Genomic DNA, 26,902 nt, shown 5'->3' on the forward strand with positions numbered 1-26,902 from the left:
CGGTACCATCCTGTACAGTAGTGTTCTTTTTCCACTATAACCCTGGAATCTCTCTCCCTGGAGTTTGAACACCCTGCTCCTGTTTGTTCTTGGAGCTCAGAACCTTCATCCATGTGACAAATTTTCAAGCCAAGTATTCTGTACACATGTGTTCTTTCTGTCAGACCACCTCTTGACAAAATCCATCCGTTTCCTTTATCCACTTCCCACCTGATCTGGACCTGATTTTATAATTATTATTAATATTATTATTATTATGTATCCCGATTGCTGCTTGAGATGAACGGAGCAGAGTGGAATCAGTTACCTCTTTAGTTCAGGGACTTCATTCAACCAAAGTGGCTTAAGATTGTGTTGCTTTTTCGGCAGCCAAAATACGTGAATAACTCATACTGGATTTTTTTTCTAAAATGTTTAAGTCTCTCCTTTTCCCCATGGTAATGTGACTAACTTAGATCTCTGTAGTCTTAAACTTTCTCAGATAATTTTTGGACTCAAGCACCTACTCCAGCTTTTATCCCTTTCGTTAGATTTGGCTCGCTCATCTGGTTCTTTTTGGAGCCCAGTTCTGCCCAGCCCTTGCAGCCTGTCCTGGGTTTGTGTCATCCACATGATTGATAGCCACAGTGTTCTCTAGTTTTGAATGGAATCAGTGTTAAGAGCATTGAGTAGGGCAAAATAAAGAATAAATCTCTCTGCTACATCAATAGAAAGTGAATTCTGGCCTACTGGGGTCCACTCACCAGCACCACTGAATTTTAAAAACCACCTAATTATATTACCCTCTAGCCATTCTTCTCTATCTTATCCCCAAAGAGATAATGATAGATTTTTGTCCCACAACTTGCTGAAGCTTTAGTTACACATTATCTGTATTTTGTTGGCTTGTCAATTTAGTAACCTCATCATAAGAGGAAATTAAGTTACTTTGATATGACTCAATCTTAGTAAACCCACAGAGGGTTTTACCGAGAACTTCTTTTCTTCTTGTTCTGTCTAGTTACACATAATCTCCATATTTTATCTGAGAATTTTTCTTAGGATCGCTATCACCTGTTTGTCTATATCTTATGAAGTATATTTTATTTTTATTTTTGAAAATTGAAATTATATCCTCTCATCTCTAACTGTGCAGTCAAAAGTCTTATGTACAGGTTCCACATCCTTAAGAGTTTGAGGATCAGGGCTGGAGAGATGGCTCAGCGGTTAAGAGCCCTGACTGCTCTTCCAGAGGTCTTGAGTTCAATTCCCAACAACCACATGGTGGCTCACAACCATCTGTAATGGGATCCGATGCCCTCTTCTGGAGTGTCTGAAGTCAGCTGCAGTGTACTTACATAAATAAAATAAATAAATCTAAAAAAGTTTGAGGAGCAAACATTCTTTTGTGCAGACTCTACCATGGTGTACACATGCACACACACATAGACACAGACACACACACACACACGAGTTGTGGTGGGAAGTTGTTATTATTAGCACTTTTGAGTATTGAGCAGGGCTTTATTTAAATTCCAAAACTGAAATTATTCAGAGCTGTAGTGCTTCCTTCTTGCTTCAGAGGAACCAAGGCCATAGGGCAGTGAGGAGCACTGGGGGTCTGGCTGAGTAGCAGTCTTCTGTGGATAAACACTTCAAATGGTCTCCAGGCTGGTAAAATGGGCAGGCTGGCTCTGGAGGTTCCCAGGGCCCTCATTCATTGGTGATCTTTGGTTTGGTTCCCTACGTGGGCAGGAGTTTATGGACAGGCTCATATGACTTAGACTCTTCCAGAGACAAGGTGGTGGGAGAACGGAATGATGATGAGATGCAACGGTTCAAACATATGAGGTGGGGGGTGCGATGGGCTGTTCCGATACCCAAAGATCCCCAAGTCCCAGAAAGCATCTGAATTCTTCTCAGGAGTTCCAGATGTCAGACTCAGAGTCTAAATGACTAAGTTTTTCTCTACTGGAAAAGTACAAAGTTACTTTTGGGGCAGGAATGCCAGACACCTTGTATTACATGAATCGTCTCCTATTTCAATCCCTTGTCCCACTTTCTACTATCAGGACAAATAGGCATCTTGAATTTGAGCCCGTGAAGACATAGCTACTAACGACTATGGAGTCCACCCTCGCTTCACTCACTCAAGGCAGTTTTGCTGCCTACAACCTGGTGTCACTGCCAATCCATAGAGAGATGCCTTGGGGGCTGGCGGGAAGCAGCAGTCTGGTGCTTCCTTCCTGCTTCCTGCTTCCTGCTTTTGCTCAGACCCTGTCTGTGCTCTCTCCAACATCAGCCTAGACCCTGACCCAAGTGCCACATCTCCCTGGTAGTACAAACAAACGATGACTGTAATGGTGGCAGTGAAGGAAGGAGCCTGGATGCCTGCAGGGTGGAGGATGCATTCCTTCTGCCATTTTCTCCCCAATGGCCATTGACTTGAGGTTAAGAGAGATAGTAGTGAAATTGAAGCCACATCTTAAGCAATACTGTCCTAGAAAGATTTCAGTGGGATATATTTTTTTGCCTTAATGTTCATTCGAAGGGAGAGGTTTTTATTATAAGTTAGGTATCTCCACGGGAGTGGGTGTGTGGGTGGGTGGGTGGAGGTGCGGGAGTGGGTGTGCGTGTGCATGGACACACACGTGTTCAATGGAGATCAGTAGAGCTCTCGTCCCTCCCATTCCTCCTTTCAGCAACCTGTGAACTTCTTACTCTTTCTTCTCTGCTCCACCTCTTCCCCAAATCACAAAGGTCATTTCACTGTGTTGCATGTATTGCAATTATGTGTCTAATTCACATGGGTCCGCCCTGGGGGTTCTTAGCAGGAATGATGTCGTTTTCATGTTTGACTTATAGGACCTCACGCTGTCGCTGGCATTTAACAAGGGCTCTGCAAATATTTGCTAAGATCAATGCCATCAAAAGGAAGGTTAGAGGCTGGCTAGATGACACTCACGCAGCAAGGAAAGGCATTTGCCACCAGGCTTGACCACCTGTGTTCAATTCCCAGGGCCCACATGGCAGGACAAAACAAAAATCCTGCAGATTGCCCTCAGCAGTGTTACTGAAGCACCCCACCACCTCCAACATGAATGTAACACATTTTTAAAAGGACGTTAGTTAGTTTCTCTTCTCACTGGGTGGCGTCTAGGAATTAGCTGGATTTTGGCAATAACTTTCTATGTGCCATCTTGCTTCCTGCAGATGACGTCGGTCGCTAAGGTCTATTACAGTCAGACGACTCAGACAGAGAGCCGCCCCCTAGTGGCCCCAGGAATACGCCGGAGGAGGGTCCTCACGAAAGACGGCCGGAGCAATGTGAGAATGGAGCACATTGCTGACAAGCGGTTCCTCTACCTCAAGGATCTATGGACGACCTTCATTGACATGCAATGGCGCTACAAGCTTCTGCTCTTCTCTGCAACTTTTGCAGGCACGTGGTTTCTCTTTGGTGTGGTGTGGTATCTGGTAGCTGTGGCCCATGGGGACCTGTTGGAGCTGGGACCTCCTGCCAACCACACGCCTTGTGTGGTGCAGGTGCACACGCTCACCGGAGCCTTCCTCTTCTCCCTGGAATCCCAGACTACCATCGGCTATGGCTTCCGCTACATCAGTGAGGAATGCCCACTGGCTATCGTGCTTCTTATTGCGCAGCTGGTGCTCACCACCATTCTGGAAATCTTCATCACAGGTACCTTCCTTGCAAAGATTGCCCGGCCTAAGAAGAGGGCCGAGACGATCCGCTTCAGCCAGCATGCCGTTGTGGCTTCCCACAACGGGAAGCCTTGCCTTATGATCCGGGTTGCCAATATGCGTAAGAGTCTCCTCATCGGATGCCAGGTGACAGGCAAACTGCTTCAAACGCACCAGACAAAGGAGGGTGAGAATATTCGGCTCAACCAGGTCAACGTGACTTTCCAAGTAGACACAGCCTCTGACAGCCCCTTTCTCATCCTACCCCTGACTTTCTACCATGTGGTAGACGAGACCAGCCCCTTAAAAGATCTCCCGCTCCGCAGTGGGGAGGGGGACTTTGAGCTGGTGCTGATCCTGAGTGGGACGGTGGAGTCCACCAGTGCCACCTGCCAAGTTCGCACTTCCTACCTACCCGAGGAGATCCTCTGGGGTTACGAGTTCACGCCTGCGATCTCACTGTCAGCCAGTGGCAAATACATAGCTGACTTCAGCCTTTTCGACCAGGTTGTGAAAGTGGCATCTCCCAGTGGTCTCCGCGATAGCACCGTACGCTATGGAGACCCCGAGAAGCTCAAGTTGGAGGAGTCATTAAGAGAGCAAGCTGAAAAGGAAGGCAGTGCCCTTAGTGTGCGCATCAGCAACGTCTGATATCCTGTTCTCTCCTCCCCAGACCTCTGGCCTTTTCCTCTTCCAGTGCTCTGGGAAAAGGATACAATCTGGGTTCGCTGGAGAGGCCCGGAAGCACCCACCCTCTACTTCCCCTTAGCCCAGTGGCCTGTGAGCAGTCGGGGCCTGCTGGAGCCCTTCCTTTTCCTCCCACTGTCCCCTTGTACCTTCCTCTACTACTACACCAATGTACATGACTCTTAAGCCAGTTTGGGGGAAGGAGAGGGAAGATTAGGCTGACATGGCTTGAAAGGCCGCAGCCATGCTTGGAGATTCACATTCAGAGGACCATGTGACTGGATGGATAGACTCCCCCCCCAAATGCCCACCACTAGAAAATTTGATGGCTTGAGACTGGAGCTTCCTCCTTCTCTCTTCCATCTAGTAAAGTTCCCTGAGGCAGAACTCTCACAGAGAGTCACTCTATGGACTCTGCCCTCAGAAGTACTGGGATCTGAAACCAGTTTTCCCTGGGCTCTCTATCAAATCCTGAAGAAAGAAGCCTGAGTTTGTCATGGTGTTTTAATTTCAGCTGGTAACTCTTGACAGAGCCTGGACTCTTGGTCACCCCCTAATTTTCCCTCTCCAGTTCTCAAGTGGATCTTCTCAGCAAAGCCGGTTCTCTCTCAGCTTCTGTTTCTGTAGAACTGGGGTTGACACGAGAAACACAAGCAGCCACCTTTCCTGCACCCATCCAGGATTCTGAGAAATTCAATTTTGGAAGTATTGTCTAAGACTCTGGCCCTGTCCTTCGGGCTGCTCTGTCCTGGAAAGATGTTTTAGTGTTTCCTGGGAATAGGAAGACCTTAACCAATGTTCTCTCTCTCTCTTTTTTTCATTGGCTGTCCTTGAATTTACTATGTAGACTAGGCTGGCCTTGAACTCACAGATACCTACCTGCCTCCGTCTCCCATATACTGGGATTAAAGGCATGAACCACTATGCCAAGCCCCCAATGTTCTCTTGAATAAGTCCACTGCACAGACCCCACGAAAATATCTAAAGCCATCCAGATTACACTGTAACAGTTCCACTGCTTTCTTTTCTCCCACCCCAGACCTTCCCTTAACTCAACCTTTTGAAGTAAGAGAGGGAAACATGGTCATTTGCCTTTCTTAACATCGATCGATTAAAACTAGTCACAGGGCACAGATTCCCCAGGAAAGCTGAACCCACTTCTCAGATTTCCAGATTGCTGTACAGAGCCTCTGGGAATTTGTGATGTTTTGTTATGGTTTGGGCTGAGGCAGAACTCTGGCTGACAGCCACTATTTTGTTCCATCTCCTGGTGCCCTTCTGAGAAGTGCCAGCTATTTTATGAGGCAATGCTGAGAGGAGAGGAACTTACATTCTGATCTCTGCCATTCTGACACTTGGCATAAAATGATGAAAACCAGCCCCATCTCAACCTCTTTTCTGCCTACGGGCCAGTTCCAGGCAAATTACAAAGACAGCTTAAGATCACACCCAAGCCATTCCTAGTTCTCTGGTGAGGGTTGTGGCAGGGGTCATTGGAGGGCATTTGAAGCACCAGGTCCTGTCCTAGTGAGCTTTGGCTCCACTTGGGTACCCAGGAAACCTCACAAGGTAGTTTGGCAGGAATGACGTAAGCTGTAAGGTGAACTTGACAGATAACAAGTGACACATCTATACAGAATGTATGCCCGGATCTCTGGGCAAAGCTTTGCAGAGAAACTCAGAAGATCCCAAGACTAAATGGATCTCAACTGTGCACAGTCTTTTTACGTTGGTCTTCCCTTGAACTCAATTAACTGTAGCCTGAAAACGAAGAGCCTTTGGTCTCTCCTTACTGTAAAGCTCACTGTTATCCTCCAACTCTCATCAACAACAAGAACCAGAAGAACCTGAATGTCTGAAACAAAGAGCAGAAGGCAAGAGCCAGCTTATGTGCTTTCAAATACATTCAACGCTGCACTTACCTGATGTGTCCAGTGTGCAAGGACCAAGTGTACTGCTGTGTGTGTGTGTGCGTGTGTGTGTGTGTCTTCTTATCCTGTGGCAATTTATCCTCTGTCCTGTTTCTTCTTCACATTGCTGCTTCCCTCCTGAGGGGATGACCCTCGTCCCAGAGCCTTGCCAAGGCCCAACTCTCCTCAGACTCTTGGATAACAATGTGAGAGCGCATTTCCTGCCTTAACCCCTTTTGAACTTCCTCTACAATCCCAGGCTTTGCTCTAAGTTGCACTTTAAAATCATTTAAAATCATTAACACGTGTCCTGTTAATTCAGAATTCAGAACGGCACCTTTCTCCAACAAGCCTTATGCTCTGCGGAACAACTCCCACACACAACCCTACGTGGTTCTTTAGATCCCAGCCCGACTCTCTGACCTGAAATCCTTTCTCAGGATGTAGGGCGAGCTTTACTAACAGCCACGGCAGATGAGAAATGGGTTCCCTGTCTGTACCAGCTAGAGACTTGGAATGTCAGGAGAGTAACAGGTGCGCCGATTCTAAGTGGGATGGGAGATTTCAGGTGAGCAAAACGACCAGTGGGGAAGAATCTCCAGAGTGGGGAAAAAAGTGAACGACGAGGCTAAGGGGCCTCGGGAGATGGAACCCAGAGGCTTACTTATGACTGACACACAGGAGGTGGGTGGAAACTTGGGAGATTGAGATAGGATATATATGTTTATCTAAGGAGAAAAACAGAGATAATATATACAGAGATATGTATATAGATGTACGTATACCCAAATATACGGACTGTACAGAAGGAAGTATTCAGACTTTAACAAAGGGACAAATATTTTGTCTTGGTTTGGGGGGAGTAGGATAGCTGGATCTTCTGTGTTATGGTCCGAAGAACAGTGACAGTAGCTGGTGGTTTTAAGTTTGCTTGATGGAAAAGGGAGGGCTAGACCCTGCCCTTTTCATAAGTAAAGGAGCATCCGTTGAGGTTTGATGAATTGTGCTGGCAGGAGAAGAGAAAACCTCGGAGGAAATGGGGCACAGGGATGCTCCACCCATGGAGGACTAGGAAAATCTACCACTCAACCACTCACACTATCCCTGGCAACAACCTGCCGCTGAACAAGTTCTAAAACAAGCAAGCAAGGGAGCAAGTAAGCGAACGAGCAAGCAAGCAAACAAAAGCATCCTTTCATTTTCCTCTCTTCTTCCACCAAGATGGGAGCTGTAGGTCTAGGCCCCATCATTAAAAATTGAGAAGCTGAAATTTTAGTATGGGGGGGGGCAAATGAAGACACTAGAATGCAAGCCCTAGGACTGATGAGCTGTTGAGCTCAAGATACTCTCAAGGCAGAGGCCCAAGCCTATATACAGAAATCCTAAAGAGGGTACTTCATCTGTCATAGTCTCAGCCCTGGCGTGGAGGCAGGTGAATGCCATGGCTACAAGGCTCCTTGATGGAAATGCAGAATTCTGCTTCCCTCTTCCCCAAAGGCTGACGCAGTTCTATGCAAAGCTTCTGAAATCCCTAAACTGGGCTTCACTTCATTCTGGCTGCTCCCTACTGTTCCTCCCACTCTCTGAAACCCACACCAGCTAGCATGACTATGCAGGGAGTTCCCTGAGGTCAGCAGAAAAAGAAAAGCAGTCATAATGTGGCTATTAGCCAGGGACATTGCACATTCTCCAAGGCTTGCTACCACAAACCTTTACCCATGCTAGCTAACCTAATTTCTTTGCAAAATAACACATTACCTATGCTGTACAGTTAGCTGGGCTTGCAGGCCCAGTATTGGCCAGTGCTACTGAAACAGAAGAATCTAGGGATGATTTCTCTACACGCTGCATTAAAGACTAAACCAGGTCAAATGTATTTAGAAAAAAAAGATGTGTGAGGCATTTTTGGTTTATTTTTGTCTGTTCAGAACAAACTACTAAATAAACCGGATGCATCTCTTGTTCTCACTGTGTCTCCTTTTAAAAGGGAAACCTATATTGTTATCAAGGTTTGAACTCATAGGTTGAGTTTGGGGAGAGGAGGGTTCAACTAGGCTATGTTGGAAAAACTTCCCATCCTGTGGCCAGCCCTTCCTGCTGACTTTTCCTCACACTGGAACATTTCAATAATGGTTTCACCCAGTCCTTTTCTTGCTCCTTCCCTTGTTAAGGTAAGATCCCTTAACAGATACATTGCAAATTCAGGCAAGCCAGGGGAAGCAAGCCAGTAAGGAACATCCCTCCATAGCTCTGCATCAGCTCCTGCTTCCTTATAGAACCCAAGACTACCAACCCAGAGATAGTGCCACCCACAAGGGGCCTGCTCCCCTTGATCACTAATTGAGAAAATGCCCCAGAGCTGGAATCATGGAGGCACTTCCCCAACTGAAGCTCCTTTCTCTGTGATAACTCCATCCTGTGTCAAGTTGGCACACACAGCCAGCCAGTACAGTGGGAAACACTTCACAGGTTCCGACCCTACGGCAGGAAATAGTATCTGTTCAAAAGCTCTGCCACTTTCTGCAGCTCGCTCATATGACTCCAGGGAGAGGCTAATTCTTTTGATTAGTGGTTTCCTTTCCTTCCTGAATTAGTCTTTCCTACTTATTAGGCCAGCCATAGAGGGAAAATTAGCTGAGGCTTTTCTGCCAGAATACTACAACAACAACAACAACAATAAAACCTACCAAGAAGAACCCTTTACTTATATTCAGACATCTCTCTTATATTCTTTATGGAGACTGAGCGTCACTTACCTATAACTCACAAAGGAAGAGAAATATCAAACCAGGGATATAAAGAGTAACAATGAGAGAGAATATCAGAAAGACTTAAAGAAGAGATTGAGAAAAAGAAATGGAAGTTAGAATTCCATATCAGCATTTTACTTGAAAGCTTGTCGCACAATCATTGTTATCCTGGGCTAGACAGGCCTACTTTCAATTCCAGTTCTGCTACTAGTTGGCTATGTTTTATTTATTCTCCATAAATCCTGATTTTGCTCATTAATACAGGTAGGAATATCTACTTTACATTAAAAAGTAGTTAGTATGTCTGACAACTGGGAATAAGTCTTTAACAAATAACAATTATGAATCAAGATAGTTTAGGCCACATATACTGTTGTTAACACAGTATCATTCAAATAACTCTTGACAGGCTCTACTTCTAAGATCAAGCCAGACAGTCTGTGTCAGTTACCATGTGCCTGCGACTATAATGCAAGGAGTACAAAGAAATACATACTTTCTACTCTCAAGAACCCTACAATTTAGTTATAAGGTTATTTGAATGGTAATGTGTTATCACAGTATATTATGGGCAAGGCATAGTAAAAAATCAATAGAGGTAGTTATTAATCTACACCATGTAATTACATCAAAGCACAGACATACCAGAATATGACTATAGGTTAATACGGCTCACTCAAAGGATAAATGTGAAGTGTAGGATGAGAGATGTCTAGGCTGAATGGAGCCACTTCTATGGTAATCTAGAAGACACTCCCTAGGAGCAGACTCAGTTTGTAAGATCAAGGCAGTCTGCGTCAGTTACCATGCGTCTGAGACTGTAATACATTACAAGAAAGTACAAAGAAATAAAGATATACTTTCTACTCTCACGAACAATTTAGTTGAAACTGAAAACATTGTAAAATAAAGTATGAAGTTCTTGGCCCGGCGTGGTGGCACACGCCTTTAATCCCACCACTTGGGAGGCAGAGGCAGGCGAATTTCTGAGTTTGAGGCCAGCCTGGTCTACAGAGTGAGTTCCAGGACAGCCAGGACTATACAGAGAAACCCTGTCTTGAAAACAAAACAAAACAAAACAAAACCCCCCAAAAAAGAGTATGAAGTTTTAAAAAGTCAATTATAAGTGCAGTAAGAAATCAGAAAAAGAATGAAAGAGTTGGAGTCTTTGGCAAGAAACTAATAGTGGTAGGGTGAACGGAGTGAGTTGAGGGCCGATTTTGACTTAGTTGAAGAGTTCTTGAAAAGAACGGAGTTGACAGTACTCCAGGGGAGACAATCTAGACGTACTTCGGTAGGAGGAACCTTTTTATCAGGGTAAAAAGACGAGAACTATTTTATTTTAGGTTTATTCTTTCCATCTGTATTTCCCACTCTCAGGCCTCCAAGCCAGTTGGGCGGGATGTAAGTAGCAGCAGGTCGCAGCTCACTGTGTCAAGATTCCTTTGTTGATCAGAGCTGGGAACGCGGAAGTTCTGGTTACTAAAAACAAAGTTCACCCAGGTCCCAGGTCCACGACATCTCAGCCACTCCGGGATTTCCGGACAGCGGAAGCGTCGCCAATAAGGGACCGGAAATCCCGCCTTCGCCGGAGGAAGCTGCGGACGCTAGACAGCCAATCCCGAGGAAGGTAATCGTTCCGCGGAGACAGCTGAGAGCCCGCGCGGGGCTGAAGGCCGGAAGTACCGTGGGGGCGGGACTTGGGGTGCCGGAAGTGATCATTCCTCGGTTCTTCCAGTCGGTGCTGTGGCGGAGGAGATGCTCCCGGCGGCTGAGAGGCGTCAGCCCGAGGACGGTTAGCAAGAGGGGCGCAGTGTGCACCCGGGGCCGGGCCGGGCGGGTGGCCCGCATTCGGACCATGAGCTACCCCAAGCACTGGGGGGAATGGATCCTGAACTTTCGGGTGCCGCCCGCCGGGGTGTTCGGCGTGGCCTTCCTGGCCCGGGTCGCCCTGGTCTTCTACGGTGTCTTCCAGGACCGGACTCTGCTGGTGAGGTACACCGACATAGACTACCACGTGTTCACGGACGCCGCGCGCTTCGTCACGGAAGGGCGCTCCCCGTACCTGCGGGCGACCTACCGCTACACCCCGCTCCTGAGCTGGCTCCTCACCCCCAACGTCTACCTCAGCGAACTCTTCGGCAAGTTTCTCTTCATCAGCTGCGATCTCCTCACCGCCTTCCTCCTGTACCGCCTGCTGCTGCTCAAGGGGCTGGGGCGCCGCCAAGCCTGTGGCTACTGCGTCTTCTGGCTGCTCAACCCCTTGCCCATGGCGGTGTCCAGCCGGGGCAACGCGGACTCCATCGTCGCCTCCCTGGTTCTCTCGACCCTGTACTTCATAGAGAAACGGCTCATCGCGTGCGCCGCGGTGTTCTATGGCTTCGCGGTGCACATGAAGATGTACCCGGTGACCTACATCCTCCCCATAGCGCTCCATTTGCGTCCCGAGCGCGACGATGACGAGCGTCTCCAGCCAGCCCGGTTCTCTTTCCAGGCTCGTTTGTACGACTTCCTGAGGAGGCTGTGTAGCTGGGCTGTGCTGCTTTTCGTAGCAGTTGCAGGGCTCACGTTTGTTGCCCTGAGCTTCGGTTTTTACTATAAGTACGGTTGGGAGTTTTTGGAGCACACCTACTTTTATCACCTAACTAGGAGGGATATCCGCCATAATTTCTCTCCGTACTTCTATATGCTGTATTTGACTGCCGAGAGCAAGTGGAGTTTTACTCTGGGGATTGCGGCGTTCCTGCCACAGTTCATCTTGCTGTCAGCCGCATCTTTTGCCTATTACAGAGACCTTGTCTTCTGCTGTTTCCTTCATACGTCCATTTTTGTGACTTTTAACAAAGTCTGCACATCTCAGTACTTTCTTTGGTACCTCTGCCTTCTGCCTCTGGTGATGCCACTGGTGAGGATGCCTTGGAAAAGAGCCGTAGGCCTCTTACTGTTCTGGTTCATAGGACAGGCCTTATGGCTGGCTCCTGCATATGTTCTAGAGTTTCAAGGAAAGAACACCTTCCTGTTTATTTGGTTAGCCAGTTTGTTCTTCCTTCTGATCAACTGTTCCATACTGATTCAGATTATTTCCCATTACAAGGAGGACCGCCTAACGGAGAGAATCAAATGCGACTAATGTGTTCAGGATCTTCTGCAACATTCTGATCTTTCCGTATGGACTGGAATTTTTCTCCTCCCTGAACATTCTAAGCACTCTAGTGAAAGTTCCTTTGTTCCAACAGAAATTAAAACCAGTGTTGGCCTTATATATAAAGGGGGCCCAAGAACTGAGGTCCATCCTTTAGAAGTCTTAGGGCTCATTTGCTTGATGAGAAGAAAATCATTCCTGTTTCACAGTTGAGAAGCCGGTGAAGCTAGAAGATGCTGAAATATTTTTGAACAGTAGAGGAATAAGGTCTCTAGCGGTGTTTGTTCCTGTCACACGGTGCTACTGTTGTACCTTAAGCCCCTGCCTTTTTTTTTTTTTTTCCTGCAGTTCTGACAGCGATGGAAATTGACAAAATTCCTAAAGTACAACATTTTTACATATTAAGTATTAACAGTTCCATGCTCGGTTGGGAAAGTCTGAAATTTTTGTATTAAGTGTGGGGGCTTAGAAAAGAACTAATCCAAAGAATTTAAATTGTGATCATGTATTTGTTTTGTAATTGAGTTTTTCAGTATTAGTACCAGTGGTATTCATTTTATATAAAAAGATTAAATTTAAACTCATCCAATTTAGACCTGAGTTTAAGAAAACGAAATGGAGCATTATTAACATGTATATGCTTATCCTTTTTCTAACTGCTAGAAAGACTTTTCCTCTAGAGTTTAAGCTGAGAGCTGTCTATTGTTAAAGTGGTAAAATTTAGATGCTAAAGCTTAAGTTTTGAGTATAACTTCACTTGCTCTCTTCTGGTTTTATCATCTAAATTGTTACAAAGGAGAACATTGTTTATAAGGCATAAATCCTACACTCTGAAAATCCCAGGCTAGAAAGGAAGACTGCTTGCTGTCATTGTTTGCACAATCAAGAGGTGGTAAGGGATTTGAGGAATTACAGAAATGAGGCTGTGAGGGGCAGGTCTTTCTACTTATCACTTGAAGTAAACACAGTGAAACTGTATGAGTAAACTTTCTCAACTGTATGAATAAACATTCTAAAATATTTTTAGAAAACATAGAGCCTGTCTGTGTTGAGGGTTTTCTAACATTCAAAGATGCAGTAGCAATAGATGAGTATAATTTTTTTTAAAAGAATAAAATTGTCATCTTTAAATGCAAGTTCAAGAGAAGATAGGGTTTTATTTTGGTTTGGTTTTGGTTTAGTAGGGGTTGGTTTTTCCTTTGTCTGTTTTTTTTTTTTTTTTTTTTTTTTTTTGACCCAGGGTTTCTCTGTGCAGCCCTGACTTTCCTGGAACTCACTCTGTAGGCAAGGTTGACCTTGAACTCAAAGATCTGCCTGCCTCTGTCTCCTGAGTGCTGGGACTAAAGGAGTGTATAACCACACTCAGCAAGAAGAAAGTTTTAACAGGCTTTATTTTTTTTTTTTATTTTTATTTTTTTTTTTTTTTACTTTTAATAAGAATGTTGATTTTGAATGTTTATCAGCTAGTTCTGATTGTTCTATTTCTGCTTTTATTTTTCTTTGAGATAGCACTCCATTCTACAGCACAGACTGGCCTCAAGCTCACTGCACTCTTCTTGCCTCAGCCCAGATCTGAAGTACTAGGTCTACATGTCTGAGCCACTCTAACTGGCTTTCTGATTGTTACTTCTAAAGCAAGATTGGCTAAGAGAACAATTGCTGAAAGTTGTCCTCTAACTTCCATGAGCACGCAGTGATGTGTGCCTGTGCTTGTACATGGGTGCACACACACAAACTAATGAGTGTATTCTCTCAAGAAAGCTATTTAAAACATGAAAAGGTCTAGATGTTTTCAGATATAAAATAAGTTGTGTTAATGCTGATGTCTAACGACTTTTAGAAAATGTGGTAGTAAACAATCACATAAATATGTTTTTGGCTTTAGGAAAAGGACTTTTTTTTTGGAGCTAAAGTCTCACTGTGGTAGCCTCGGTGCCTCAAACTCAGTGTGCAATCCAGACCAACCTCCAACACATTCTCCTCCTGCTCTAGCCTCTTGGGTCCTGGGATTAAAAATGTACCAGGCCAGTTTTTACTTTGACTGCCATACTTGTTTACGTATTACATGAGTGGATATGTGTGTGAGTGTATGCATATCCTTACCATGTTTTTCTCTTTGTAAAGTTCCAGCTTCCATGCATGTACCTGGATGACATGAGAATTCTAAAAAAAAACAAGCTAGCAAATAATTCTGTCTCCAGCCTGCATAAGCGCAGATGGCGTTAATACAGACTTTCTCAGTAGGTCGTCTAGCCACTTCTGTTATTCTACCTTTGACTTCCATTCCTCTTCCAGCTGCTTAACCAGCCTTTCACTCTGCTCCGCCTTCTGCTGGACCGAATCCAACTCAGCCAGGGCAAGCTTTAGCTCTTCCTTAAAGACATTCTTCTCGGAAGTCATTTCCTCTTAGAGCAGAGCATCAGAGTGTCCTTTCCTAAGGCGCTCCTGAAAAGATTCAATGACCCTTCGGGTTGTGCTCCATCTCCAGGTGCTTATGATGGTAAAACTTGAGAAGCAAACTCTCCATGAATATAATTTTTGTGATCATGATGTTTTTGTTTTTAAATTGGATTCTTTTCCAGAGTCAACAACAACAAAAAACTCCTGAAAAATAAGCACTACTCCAGAAAAGTAGTATTTTTTTCCCCTGTCAAGGCAAGCCTAGAAAGCCTTTGAGGATAAAATCTTTATGGGCTGGTCATAATTAAAAATTCTCTTAGGGGCAGCATTTCTTTTTGGATTCCTTTTGGGATTGGCCTTAGAAAGAAGAATAGATGGCTTTTCTGTTGCTTACTGTATGTAAGAAAAGTGGTCAGTTGTAGAAAACAGTGACCTTTCCTAAAATGGCAAGATCCATATTTCTTATTAGCTCCTAACAGCACACTGCTTAAGACAGTTTAAGAAGTGGCTTTCCAATTATGGTACATAAATTTTTTAAAATTATTATGGGGATTGAAACCCCTATTCTAGGCAAGCAGTCTGCCACTGAGTAATGTACCCAGCCCCAAGTGAATATTTGAAATTGAAAATTTGAGCAAGGAAAGTATATTCATGTGTTTGTATAGGCCTGACTTTTGTTATTCTTTTAGACAGTCTTAGTCCAGGCTGGCCTTAAACTTTGTTTGCCCAAGATAAACTTGAACTGATCTTCATGCCTCTACCTCCTAAGAGCTGAGATTACAGTCCTGTGACACTGTGCTTGGCTCAGAAATTCTTTATCAAAGGAATGCAAGTGTTTCTTAAGGGATGCAGAAGATATTTTGCAGTTAGTCTGCTGCAAACCTTTATTTTTTTATTTGCTTTATATGTATAGGTGTTTTGCAAAATGTCTGTGCACCATGTGCATTCCTAGTGCCCAAGGTGGCCAGAAGAGGGCATTGGATTTCCTAGAATAGATGGTTCTGAGCCACCATGTGGGTGGGTACTAGGAATCCAACCTGAAAATCTCCGGGAAGAGCAGCTAGCACTCTTAACCACTGAGCCAACTCTTCAGCCCCAGCATGCTGCAGAGACATGTAGTACATTAAGCGGAGAAATGACTTGATTTGATCTTTTGGCTTTTACTTCTGTTTTGCAGCTTTTAAAGTTTTATTTGGGGAAGAGGTACGCATACCATGTCCTGTGTATGGAGGTCAGATGCACTTGTGGACAGCAGAGGACTTGTGGTAGTCCATTTCCCTCTTTCCATTATGCTGGCCCTAGGATCACATTTGGGTCGTCAGTCTTGGCAGCTGTACCTTTTTACACTGCACTGTCTGGTCGCTTTGTCTTTTTTCCATTTATGATATCTTTTGTTTCCTTATAAGCCCTTAAATAATACCTAATACGTTAAAATTGTGTAGCTCTTTGACGTTTTTTCTGTGTAATTCTCTTGTTTTTATACTACCTGCATTATCTTTATGTCACTGTAGCAAATGCCTATCATAAGTCAACTCTCAGGAGCCATAATGGGACAAGCTAATAACTAGTAGGTGATCATCCTGAAGTGGCCTGTTCCGGATTATTATATAGTCTGTGACAGGTGCAATCTTATTAAGAAAGGCTGTAAGGGACTCATTTTACGAAAGATGCCTGCTATTAATGTGCTTTTCCTATTACTATTAAATATATATAACAATTACTAAGTAGTAGCACACCCCTTTGGAGCAGATCTTTGCAGATCCACGAAGATCTTGTCGTGTTGCTATATAGACAAATAGATGACTTAAGTCTTCATGATGATCCTATAAGAATTCCTAAAATTATATCTGTGTTTATTAAGCTCTTTTATAATGGGACTGCTATTAGGTCCTTTTCTGATAGTCAAAGCTGCAATGAGAACTCTGCCCAAGTGTCCTCAGTTAATTGCTCTTAGATGGTAACCAGACTTTCTCCTACTCAGAGCACATTCCAAGAAGTTGTAAACAATTAACCAAAGGTCATAAAAAGGGAACTAAGGATTTATTATAGGTGTTAGGACAGAAGATAAAATATCTATTGGGCTTATCTATACAAAACTTCACTTATAACTTAGTTATAGTTTTAAACCTTCAGTGAACCTGTGGAGCTGAGACAAGTGATGGATGTTTAGCCAGATAATTATTCCTAACTGCTAGGAGCGTTCATGTAAACATTCACTGTTGTAAACTTCTATTTCAGTTTATGATTTGATTTTATGTGTGAACTTGTGATGAACTTTGTAACATGTGATCATGTATTCTGAAAGATATATAAGTACTGAGGACAGAGAGATGAGGGGAGAGAAAGGAGAATTTTTTCCCTTTCCCTACTTAGAGAATTTTTTTTCCCGTTCCCCACTCAGGATCTTTTTGCTTAGATAGATTTCATAGGAAACTTTTTTACAACTTAGTAGTAAACTCTATAACCACTTTTCTAAGTGTCCTTTTTTTCTCCCTGCAATTTCCAGCCCAGCAGCAATTCCTGCTGAGATAGAACAAAGGCTATTAATTAACTTAATCCTTTGTGGTTTGAGGAAGAGGTGCTAAGTGCCAGAAACTGCAGTCTCTGGCCTCAGAGGATCACAGAAGGCAGGTCAGCTACAATAGCATAGTAACTTAGAATTAGACAAGTAAACTTTTTAGTGTATAGCAACCCTAAATATAAGAACCAAGAGCCCTCCACCTACGCGCTTTCCCCTCTGCTGTCTCAAGAAGAACCAACAAGAAAGAACAAAACCCCTGCCAGAGCTGCCCCCCTCAACAGTCAATTTATAGAGAGAAAAGATTTATTTGGGGCCATTGATTAAAAGCTTAACTTTGAGATTGGTTGGCCTTGTGGCCACAGGCCTGTGGTGAGGTAGCACACTGTAGCATGAGGACACGATAAAACAAACTGTTGACGTTATTGTGGGCGCAGAAGACAGAGTCTGAGACATGGGTCTCTGAGATCCTTTTGAGGGCACACCCCTAATGCCTTAAAACCTCACACTGGGCTGGCCTAAAGTTTCCACAGTTTCCAGTAGTGCGGCAGTCAAGGAAACAAGCTTTTAACACCTGGGCCTTGGTGGGGAGAGCTCAGATCCATGCTATAGCATTAACTGTGTAGGACAGACTGATTGACAGGCAAGCAGTCATTATTAGATTAAGAAGAATGTTTCTCCACACAGGTTGTAATTTTTTTTTTTCTGTTAACTGCTTTTCTGATCCCCCCCAAAATGTCATTAAAGGTCTCAAGTTCCCTGGATTGGGATCATTATCGTCTGTTTTGTTTTTTAGTTGTAGGAGATAGGGTCTTATATAGCTCAGGCTGGTCTCAAACTTGTTATGTAACAGAGGCTGGCCTTGAACTCAGCCTCTTGAGTCTACCTCCCAAGTACTAGAATTAACAGGTGTGCTGGACCATGCCTAGTGTGGATTAGGTTCTTTGGAAAAGCTGTGAGAAATGTACACTACTGGGCAACTCAGCAAAAGGATTCTTAAAACTGTAGATCTCAGTTACTGACATCTCGCCATCTGGATTTTATAAGTTGTATAATGATGTTTCATAAGTTGTATAAAACTTGATCTTTAATTTATGGCTGAATATATTGTTTTTTTTTTTTCTCTTAACATCAGTTATTTTATATTCCTACCTACACTCTCTTGCCATCTGTGATGTAAGTTATCAGTAGAAAAGAAAAACCTGAAAAATTCTACCTGTGGTGGTCTTTAGATCCAATCTCTTGCCATTTCCCTCATGCTTTATTATTTGTGTGTGTGTGTGTGTTTGTGTGTGCGCGCGTGCGCGCGCGCATGTGCGCACCTTTGAGCTGGCCAGATTGGCTAGGTTGACTGGCCAGCAAGCCCTAAGGATCTGCCTGTCTTTGCACTGGGATTCTAAGTATTTATCTCCATACCTGGCTTTTGCTTTTTCTTTAAACATTAGCCATATAGCCATTACTTTCCTCAGTCTAAGCAGAATTGGCAGCTAAGTAACCTTCCCCTTCACCAGAGTCGAACACATAACTTGTGGACAATTCTGTCTCCCTCCTAAGAAAACCAATTTATCATCCTTGTGTTTTATGGCAAACTTCAAGATGAGAGGAAATATCCATCTCCATCCTTTTCTCGGTGACAATAATTGCTTAACTGATTTTGTATCATGGTGATGGTTTTTTTCATTGTTAATCAATTTCTTTACTCTGACACAAGTTAATTTTTATGACAACACTTCAGATTTGGTGTTTGGACTTACTTTTATAGACAAGCTTAGTGGTTTAAAGATTAAATGGCTGGCTGATAAAGCCAGGCAGAACTAGAATTTAAGTGAAATTTTCTGACTAAACTAACATGCCCTTTTCACTGTTTTAGACGTTTGTTTTTTTCCCAGAGTGCCCAGCTCCAGCAGATGATTTCTGCAAAATAAATGGGACTCAACACTTAAGTCTGGCAGATGCCCTGCCAATCAATTTGACCTTCCTGATGTGTAAGGGACAGTTCTTGTAAGGGTCAGTTCTTCACTTCTACCAAGTTCCTGTGTGTGCTTGATGCTCTCAGAGGCCAAAAGAAGAGGTTGGCTCCTCTGGCAATGGGATTACAAGTGTAAGGTACTGGGAACTGAACCCAGGCCTTTTGGAAGACCAGCAAGGGCTCTTAATTTCAAGCCCATTTCTATTGTTCTTAAACATTTCTCTTAGTGACTTCTAGATATTTAATAATTTTTCTCACATGCAAATTCTCTTGTAGCTGGTCTTTGCTACTTTGTGGGTTCTTTTTCCTACCCTTTATGCCCCTGGTTTCACTCCCATCACTAGATGGGAGAGAAAGGATAGAGGAAGGGGAGAGAGTGTGTGAGATTCCTGAATTGAATTCCCTAATTAGATGATAACTTAATCTTTCTTCTTTGAGTACTACTACTAACGAACCACAACCAACCCTGCCTCTGGGGTGCTAGAATTTATACACCCTCTGAAAAAGATCCCAGAATTCCAAATGTCATACAGTCTCAGAAACTATCTGCAGTTGACAAAACCATGCTGCTGGAGTCAGAAGCAGCCCCATATCGTTACACCTGGGATTAAAACAGAAGCACATGGGTATGCTGTTTCTGTATCTTAAAGAATCCCAGATTGTCACTACATCCTCTTGCACCTAGTTACATCTTTGTTTCTGTTCTTTCCCTCCATTCACCCAGCCTAAGAAGTCAAATCAGTGAATTAGATCTGGTCTTAGCTCATTGTAAACCAAGCTACAGGTAGTATGTGGTTATAATTCCCTACGTTTATTCATTTTCTTTTGTGGCTGAATAAAATTCCGGTGTGTGTATCACATTTTCTTTATTCACTAGTTCCACTTTTTAAATCATTGTAAATTGTGCAGCAATTAACAAAAATGAACAAGGATCTCTGTGGAAGAATTTAAAAGTCCTAGTTTGACTTTGGACCTAGGAATATATAGTTGATTCCTCAGGTGGCTGTATTTCCGTTTGAGACACCAGCATCCTAATGGCCACAGCAGCTCCCCCAGTTTACTGTTAAAACAGTTTACAACCTCATCTGCATCCATTTTCTTGACTTTTGCCATTCTGACCAGGGTGAAGACAAATTACATTATACACTGCAATGCTGATTTGTATAACAAGCATCCATGTGGTTAGAAGAGTGTTCTAAGCTGATTAAGACCCTAAGAGAGCGTGGATCTAAACCTAAAGAGCTTAGGTTAGATCTTGAGCAAGATCTCCACATCTAGATATATTGTTTTCCATTTGTAAAATGGGGGCAAACATATAATCAGAAAATTGCTTGGTAAGAATTAAGAGAGGCAGGCAGATTTCTGAGTTCAAGGCCAGTCTGGTCAGAGTTCCAGGATACACAGAGAAACCCTGTCTCCAAAAAAAAAAAAAAAGGGAGGAGGAGGAGGAGGAGGAAGAAGAAGAAGAAGAAGAAAGAAGAAAAGAAGAAGAAAAGAAGAAGGAGAAAGAAGAAAAGAAATTAAGTCAGGCATAGTGGCACATGCCTTTAGTCTCAGCACTTGGGAGGCATAGGTGGCAGATATCTGAGTTCAAAGCCAGCCTGGTCTACATAGCTCCAGGATGGACAGCTACATAATGAGACCCTATCTTGAAAAAAGAGTTAATATGCTTAACATTCTTGTGTTGGCATTAAATATTGAAGGCAAAAAAAACAAAAAACAGTCAAATCTGGTCAGTAAATGGGCTAATGAATTGAACAGCAGTTCTCGAAAGGAGAAGCAAATGGACAATAAACCCTGAAAGGGAAATGCAACTTAAAAGTGAGGCTTGTCCTCACCCCGGACAGAATGGCTTAAGTCCAAAAAAAAAAAAAAAAAAAAAAAAACGCAGGTGAGGAGGCAGACTGCTGGGACAGTAAACTGGGGCAGCCACTGTGGGCATCAGGATGCAGGTGTCTCAAACAGAAATGCAGCTACCAGAGGAACCAACTATCCCACTCCAGGTCCAACATCTAATTCTACAGAGATAAGGTTTTATTTCTGTTTATTGCTGCACAATTTACAGTGATCTAAAAGGCAGAACCAGTGAATAAAGAAAAGGTGAAGTCTACACACCAGAGTTTTATTCAGCCATGAAAGTTATGGCATTTTCAAAGCAAAGGATTCGATTGGAATTATATGTATATATTATGTATATGTGTGTGAGTTGGGATTATATATTATGGATGTGTGTGTGCGGACACAGAAGCACGCATGCATACACACACACTAGATATGTGGAATGAGAGGAGGGAATTATTCTAGAGTTCCAAAGGAGATCCAGACAGGATCTCTCTGTGTAGCCCTGGCTGTCCTGGAACTAGCTCTGTAGACCAGGCTGGCCTCGAATTCAGAGACCCACCTGCCTCTGTCTCCCAAGTGCTGAGATTAAAGACTTGTACCACTAATGCCTGGCACTAATCAGTGGAGGTTTGGCTTGGGCTCCATTGCGTTGTACTGGGGGGGGGGGGCGGAGGTTTCAAAGCTTAGTGCTCTGTGGATGGAAGCACATGTCTTCTGCTTGGGTCAGAAGTATCACAATAGCAGGAGCACATTGTATTCAGCACCACTCTAGCAGAATCATTCATTTAGTCAAAACGCATTCATATTCATTATGGTGAATAAAACCCAGACTAAATGGCAATGTTTCTAGCTGTGCAGACACACTGCTAATTGCAGCGTCTGCTATCTAAAGTGAAATGACAGTTACAGTGACTATTTAAAATAATTTGGAGCATGAATATTTGAGGTTCAGTTCATTTCACAAAGGAACATTTTAACCTGCTTTGCTCTCCATTCTTTGGGCAGTTATTTATAGATCCTTGCCATGTGTCAAATATGGTCATAGATGAGTCAAATAAAATAAATGTTCTGATTTTGAGGAATAGCAGCAACACTAGAAACATACTCTGTTAGTAAAACCTTATGTGAGACCCCATTAAGCTTCCATAAATATACTGTGGTTTTTAAGACGAGGGTGGGTAAAGGCTTGGGTGGAGGATGTTCCTATGTTTATTTTACAGATTTAAAAAAAGTCTACTCAGAAACTAGTGGCTTTCCAGAACTAAAGAGCTGCTTGACGCAAGGCCAGAGTTGGACCCTGCCACCGCTGATCCCAGTTCTTTATTTTCTAATTATTTTGCAAGTTTCTCTTAATGCTACATGAAAATGGCTAATTTCCTAGGGAAATTTCATTTGTGTAGAATGGACTAAACTTTTGAACTGTAAGCCAGCCCCAGTCAAATATTTTCCTTTATAAGGAAATAAATGTCATGTCTCTTCACAGCAATGAAACCCTGAGACAAAGATCATGTTTATTTTTAAAGGTATGTTTAATCACTGACTGATTTTTTAAATTTTAATTTCATTTATTTTACACCCCAACCAAAGTTTCCCCTCCCTCCTCCCAGTCTCTTCCCCCCAATGTCCCCTCCACCCCATCCACTCCTCCTCTGATACCCACAATAGAACCAAACACGATTGGAAAAAAAGTCAATGAAATGACTCTTAATGATATTCTGTTACACTCATAGAATGGTGTTTAGCCCAATTGTCACCAGAAATGATTCACGTAGGCTTAGAGTTTTCAAAACCTTCAATAAGGGTTCTTAAATGCTTCAACCTCCCTTCTAGCCCACCAGCCACCAGAGGTTGTGGAAAAGAAAGGTTAATAGGAAACAGGGGTTGTTCAGAAATAGTTCTTTGGGGCAATTCCAGTCCTTTAGCAAAACACCCACACGAATCAGCAGCTGCAGTCCAGTCCACTCAGCAATCACCACTCAGGAATTAGCACGGCCCGAGAGGCTCTGCCAATCGGCCCAAGTTGGAAGAAATGTCAAGAAGCCACTGGAATATCACGAGAAGTTCAAGCCAAGATCAGTGACACACTACAAGGTTGACCAATGCCAGAGCCACCTTCCACTGTCTGTGGAGTCATATTTATAGTCTTTCTAAGCATCACGTGTCCTCTCACATGTCTGCTTCAGCAAAACATCCTTTCACCTATTTGGCCCAACAAAACATCATATGACATAACTAAATTTTCAAAGAAACCAGAAATTTCCACTTCAACTTTACCAAGCAACTGATGGAAACAGATGCAGAGACCCACAGCTAAACATTAGGCAGAGCTTGGGGAATCCTTCGGAAGATGGGGAGGAAGGATTGTAGGGGCCAGAGGGGTCAAGGGCACCACAAGAAAACCCACAGAACTAACCTGAGCCCATGGGGCAGACAGAGACTGAGCTGCCAACCAAAGAGCCTGCATGGGAATGATGTAGGCACTTCACATGTATGAAATTTCAGATGTCATTCTGTTGACCTCTTGATCCTCAAGACCCACACACTACAAAGAGAACTGACTTGGGAAAGCTGTCCTCTGACCTACACATATGCACTGTGGTATATATGCCCCCCCCAAAAAATCAATAAATTACTAAAAATATGTATGCTTTGTCCAAGGTCCAAGATAGTATATTTAGGAGGGCTGGAACCCAGATCTTCCAGGATGTTCCTCATTCCTTCCTCTGGTGAACATTTTGCTATGGTGAATAGAAAATTATCCACTGGGCTCTCGAAGTCTGGAAGTGCAGGAAGAAAATTAGTTCAATGATTATTCATTCATAGTGGATAGTGCTAGGTATCAACTTTGGTTACATACTCAGGCTCTTGGAATAAAGACGATAAAAATAACAGTTCTCCCTTCAAGGATTTCATAGTCTGATACAGGCAACTGATGGGAAAGTGATTGTAACTCACAATTCAATGGCTGAAATAAATGTACACATAACTAACCCACCCTCGGTCTGGATAAAGCTAGTGTAGAAGCTGGGATAGGTAGGTACTAAGATGTTATCTGCTTTCCTTTAATACTGGATAATAGCAGTGGCTTTAAAAACTTTCCTTCTTAAAATCAGTCTCCTAGCAACGGGAGATACAGTGCCTGAACCAGCCATCTCCTGTAACCAGGTAAGACTTCTAGTGGAGGGACTGAGGCACCAACCCAGCCGTAAAACCTTTGACCTACAATTTGTCCAGCCTACAAGATGTGCTGGGATAAAGGTGGTGCAGAAATTTGAAAGTGGCCAACTAGTGACTGGTCCAGCTTGAGACCCGTGCCATGAGAGGGAACCCACCCCTGATACTGCCCAAGGGGTCAAGAGCCAGAGGCTAGATAGCCCAGAGACCCACCAGAGAACCAAACACGAATGGGAAAGAAAAGTCAATGAACTGATTCCTGATGATATTCTGCTATACTCATAGACTGGTGTCTAGCCCAATTGTCATCAGAGAGACTTCACCCAGCAACGGGTGGAAACAGATGTAGAGACCTACAGCTAAACATCTGGCAGAGCTCGAGGAACCCTATGGAGGGGGTGCCGATTGTAGGAGCCAGAGGGATCAAGGAAATCACAAGAAAGCACACAGAATCAATTAACCTAGGCCCGTAAGGCCCACAGAGACTTAGTCATCAACCAGAGAGCCTGCATGGACTGGACCTGGACCCTTTGTACATATGTTACAGTTGTGTAGCTTGGTCTTCTTGTGGGACTCCTAACAGCAGGAGCAGGAGCCGTCTCTGACTCAGTTACCTGCTTTTAGGACCCTTCCCCTTTCCGGGTTGTCTCGTCTAGCCTTCATAGAAAAGGAGGTGCCGAGTTTGACTGCAACTTGATATGCCATGGCTGGTTGATATCCATCCAGGCCAGCCCTATTCTGAAGAGAAACATAAGGGGAGTGGATGGGACAGGAAGGGGGATGTTGGGAGGGAGGTCCTAGGAGGAGAGGATGGAGGGGAAGCCATGGCTGGGATGTCGGTGATTAAACAGGCCTTTACAAAATCAACATGATCTTCTTTGTCTTAGTTAAGGTTTGTTTCACTGGTGTGAAGAGACAACATGACCACAGAAAACGTTATAAAAGAAAATATTTAACTGGGGCTAACTTACAGATCAGAGGTTTAGTCCATTATTATCATTGCAAGAAACATGGTGGCATGCAGGCAGACAAGGTGCTGGAGAAGGAGCTGAGAGTTCTACACCCAGGCAGCAGGAAGAGAACTGGTTTGAGTTTCTGAGCCCTCAAAGCCTGTCCTCTCAGTGACTCACTTCCTCCAATAAGGCCACACCTACTCCAACAAGGCCACACCTCCTAATAGTATCACTCCCTGTGGGACAAGCATTCAAACACATGAGTCTATAGGGGCCAGGCCTATTCAAACCACCACACCCTTTAAAAAAAAGAGAGAGATAGCTTCATGAAGCCCAGCTTGACCTTGAACTCACTGTATCGCCAAGAATCATCTTTATATATATATATATGTATTTGTATGAGTGCAGTATTTTTCTCTTCAGAGACACCAGAAGAAGACATTGGATCCCATTACAGATGGTTGTGAGTCACCATGTGGTTGCTGGGAATTGAACTCAGGACCATTGCAAGAGCAGGCAGTGCTCTTACCCACTGAGCCATCTCTCTAGCCTGCCAAGAGTCATCTTGGCTCCTGACCCTCGACTTACATGTAGGTATGTGCTCCGTGCCAGGTTTACACAAAGTGATGACTGAACCCAGGGCTTTGTGCGTGCTAGGGGAACACTCCACCAACTAAGCCATTGCTCCTCACCCGGCCTTTATGATTGGTTCTTCCCTGTTCTGTTTCATCTGCCTCATCCCAACCACCTTACCCAAACTTGCCGTCTCTTCACGCTTTGAAAACATCTGCTGCTCCTGTGGTGAAATGCCCTTCTTGTCTCTCTCGCCAGTTCCTGTTTCAGGGTGACCTTTGCAAAGCATCCTCTGGTACAGCACTGTTATTTTACAGTGCAGGTCATCTTGTCCTATAGTTTCAGTGCGTGACTATGCCTTGAGTTCTATAAGGACTGGCATTCTCTCTTACTTGCTTATTTTCCAGGGGGTTCACAGACCCAAGCAAAGATGGGCGAGAGTAGTCAACGTCATTGAGCGACTGAGGTGCTCCACCTACTCTCCCTGGTTTGTTGAATTGAGTTATACAGGAGGAGTACATCAAGTGGGAGGTGGGGACAGTTGAGTTCTTCACAGGGTGTCCATGGTGACAGCTGTGCAAAGGGAAAGAAAGCACTTTCTTACTGCCTGTCATTTCCAAATGCCATCAGGGGCTGCCTGGTTTTCTAAGTTAGGAGTTTATAATCACCTCCTATTCCTTCTCTTACTACCCTGCCCCCGTCTAATCAGTCACTAAATCCTGTCGGCTCTACCCTTTAATGTCCCCAGAGCCCGCTGGCATCTTGCCATCGCCCGTTGCCAGTTCTCCAGCGCAGGCCCTCATTATCCGGCACCTAGAATCGATAGCTCTGACTGGTCTCGCTTTCCGTCTCTCTTGCCCTTCATCCCACCTCTCATCTATCCTCCCCTCCGCTGCCACAGTCTGCTTTCTAAGGCACATCTGTTCCTGTCACCATTCTGATGAAAGCACCCGGGGAAGCTCCGTGACCTGCAAGAAGTCCAACCACCGCCACAGCGCCTTCTCTGTCTCCCACCACTTTCCCTCCCTCCACCTCACTCTGGCTCACCGGATAATGAAGTTTTCGGGAATGACCCCAGTGCGAAGAAGCCCTCATTTGTGCTGTCTCTCTGTCAAGTGGGCTTGCCTGTCTCCTGGCTTTCCGACCTTGTGCCACCCACTCTTCAAGGCCTAACTCACAAGCCTCTTTTGAGCGATAAAAACTCCAGTTATAAAAACCGGAGAGGTTAATTAGTAAGGAAAAATGTGGGTGTAAGGCTAATATTTTTGACGTACTATTATATTTCATTGGGCTTTTTGTTTCT

At 44.0% G+C, this 26,902-nt stretch overlaps 2 protein-coding genes across 4 annotated transcripts in view; both read left to right on the top strand.

The window, feature by feature from the left end:
- Positions 1-8,242, top strand: part of Kcnj10 (potassium voltage-gated channel subfamily J member 10) — a 33,241-nt gene extending 24,999 nt beyond the window's left edge. For all 3 annotated transcript variants that reach the window (XM_021173140.2, XM_029483325.1, XM_029483327.1), the window contains exon 2: positions 3,193-8,242. In XM_021173140.2, coding sequence (XP_021028799.1) covers positions 3,193-4,332 — 1,140 coding nt within the window. In that variant the 3' untranslated portion in view covers positions 4,333-8,242. The remainder of the gene's footprint in view (positions 1-3,192) is intronic.
- Positions 8,243-10,695: 2,453 nt separating this feature from the next.
- Positions 10,696-13,306, top strand: Pigm (phosphatidylinositol glycan anchor biosynthesis class M). The gene has a single exon (XM_021161282.2). The coding sequence runs from the start codon at positions 10,887-10,889 to the stop codon at positions 12,156-12,158; it is 1,272 nt and encodes a 423-aa protein (XP_021016941.1). The 5' UTR covers positions 10,696-10,886; the 3' UTR covers positions 12,159-13,306.
- The last annotated feature ends 13,596 nt before the right edge of the window (positions 13,307-26,902 follow it).

The sequence above is a fragment of the Mus caroli genome, chromosome 1, assembly GCF_900094665.2.
Source record: "Mus caroli chromosome 1, CAROLI_EIJ_v1.1, whole genome shotgun sequence".
NCBI lineage: Eukaryota > Metazoa > Chordata > Mammalia > Rodentia > Muridae > Mus > Mus caroli.

What these genes read in the sequence shown, in the direction of transcription:
- Pigm (XM_021161282.2), top strand. Translation starts at nt 10,887, where the DNA reads ATGAGCTACCCCAAGCACTGGGGGGAATGGATCCTGAACTTTCGGGTG.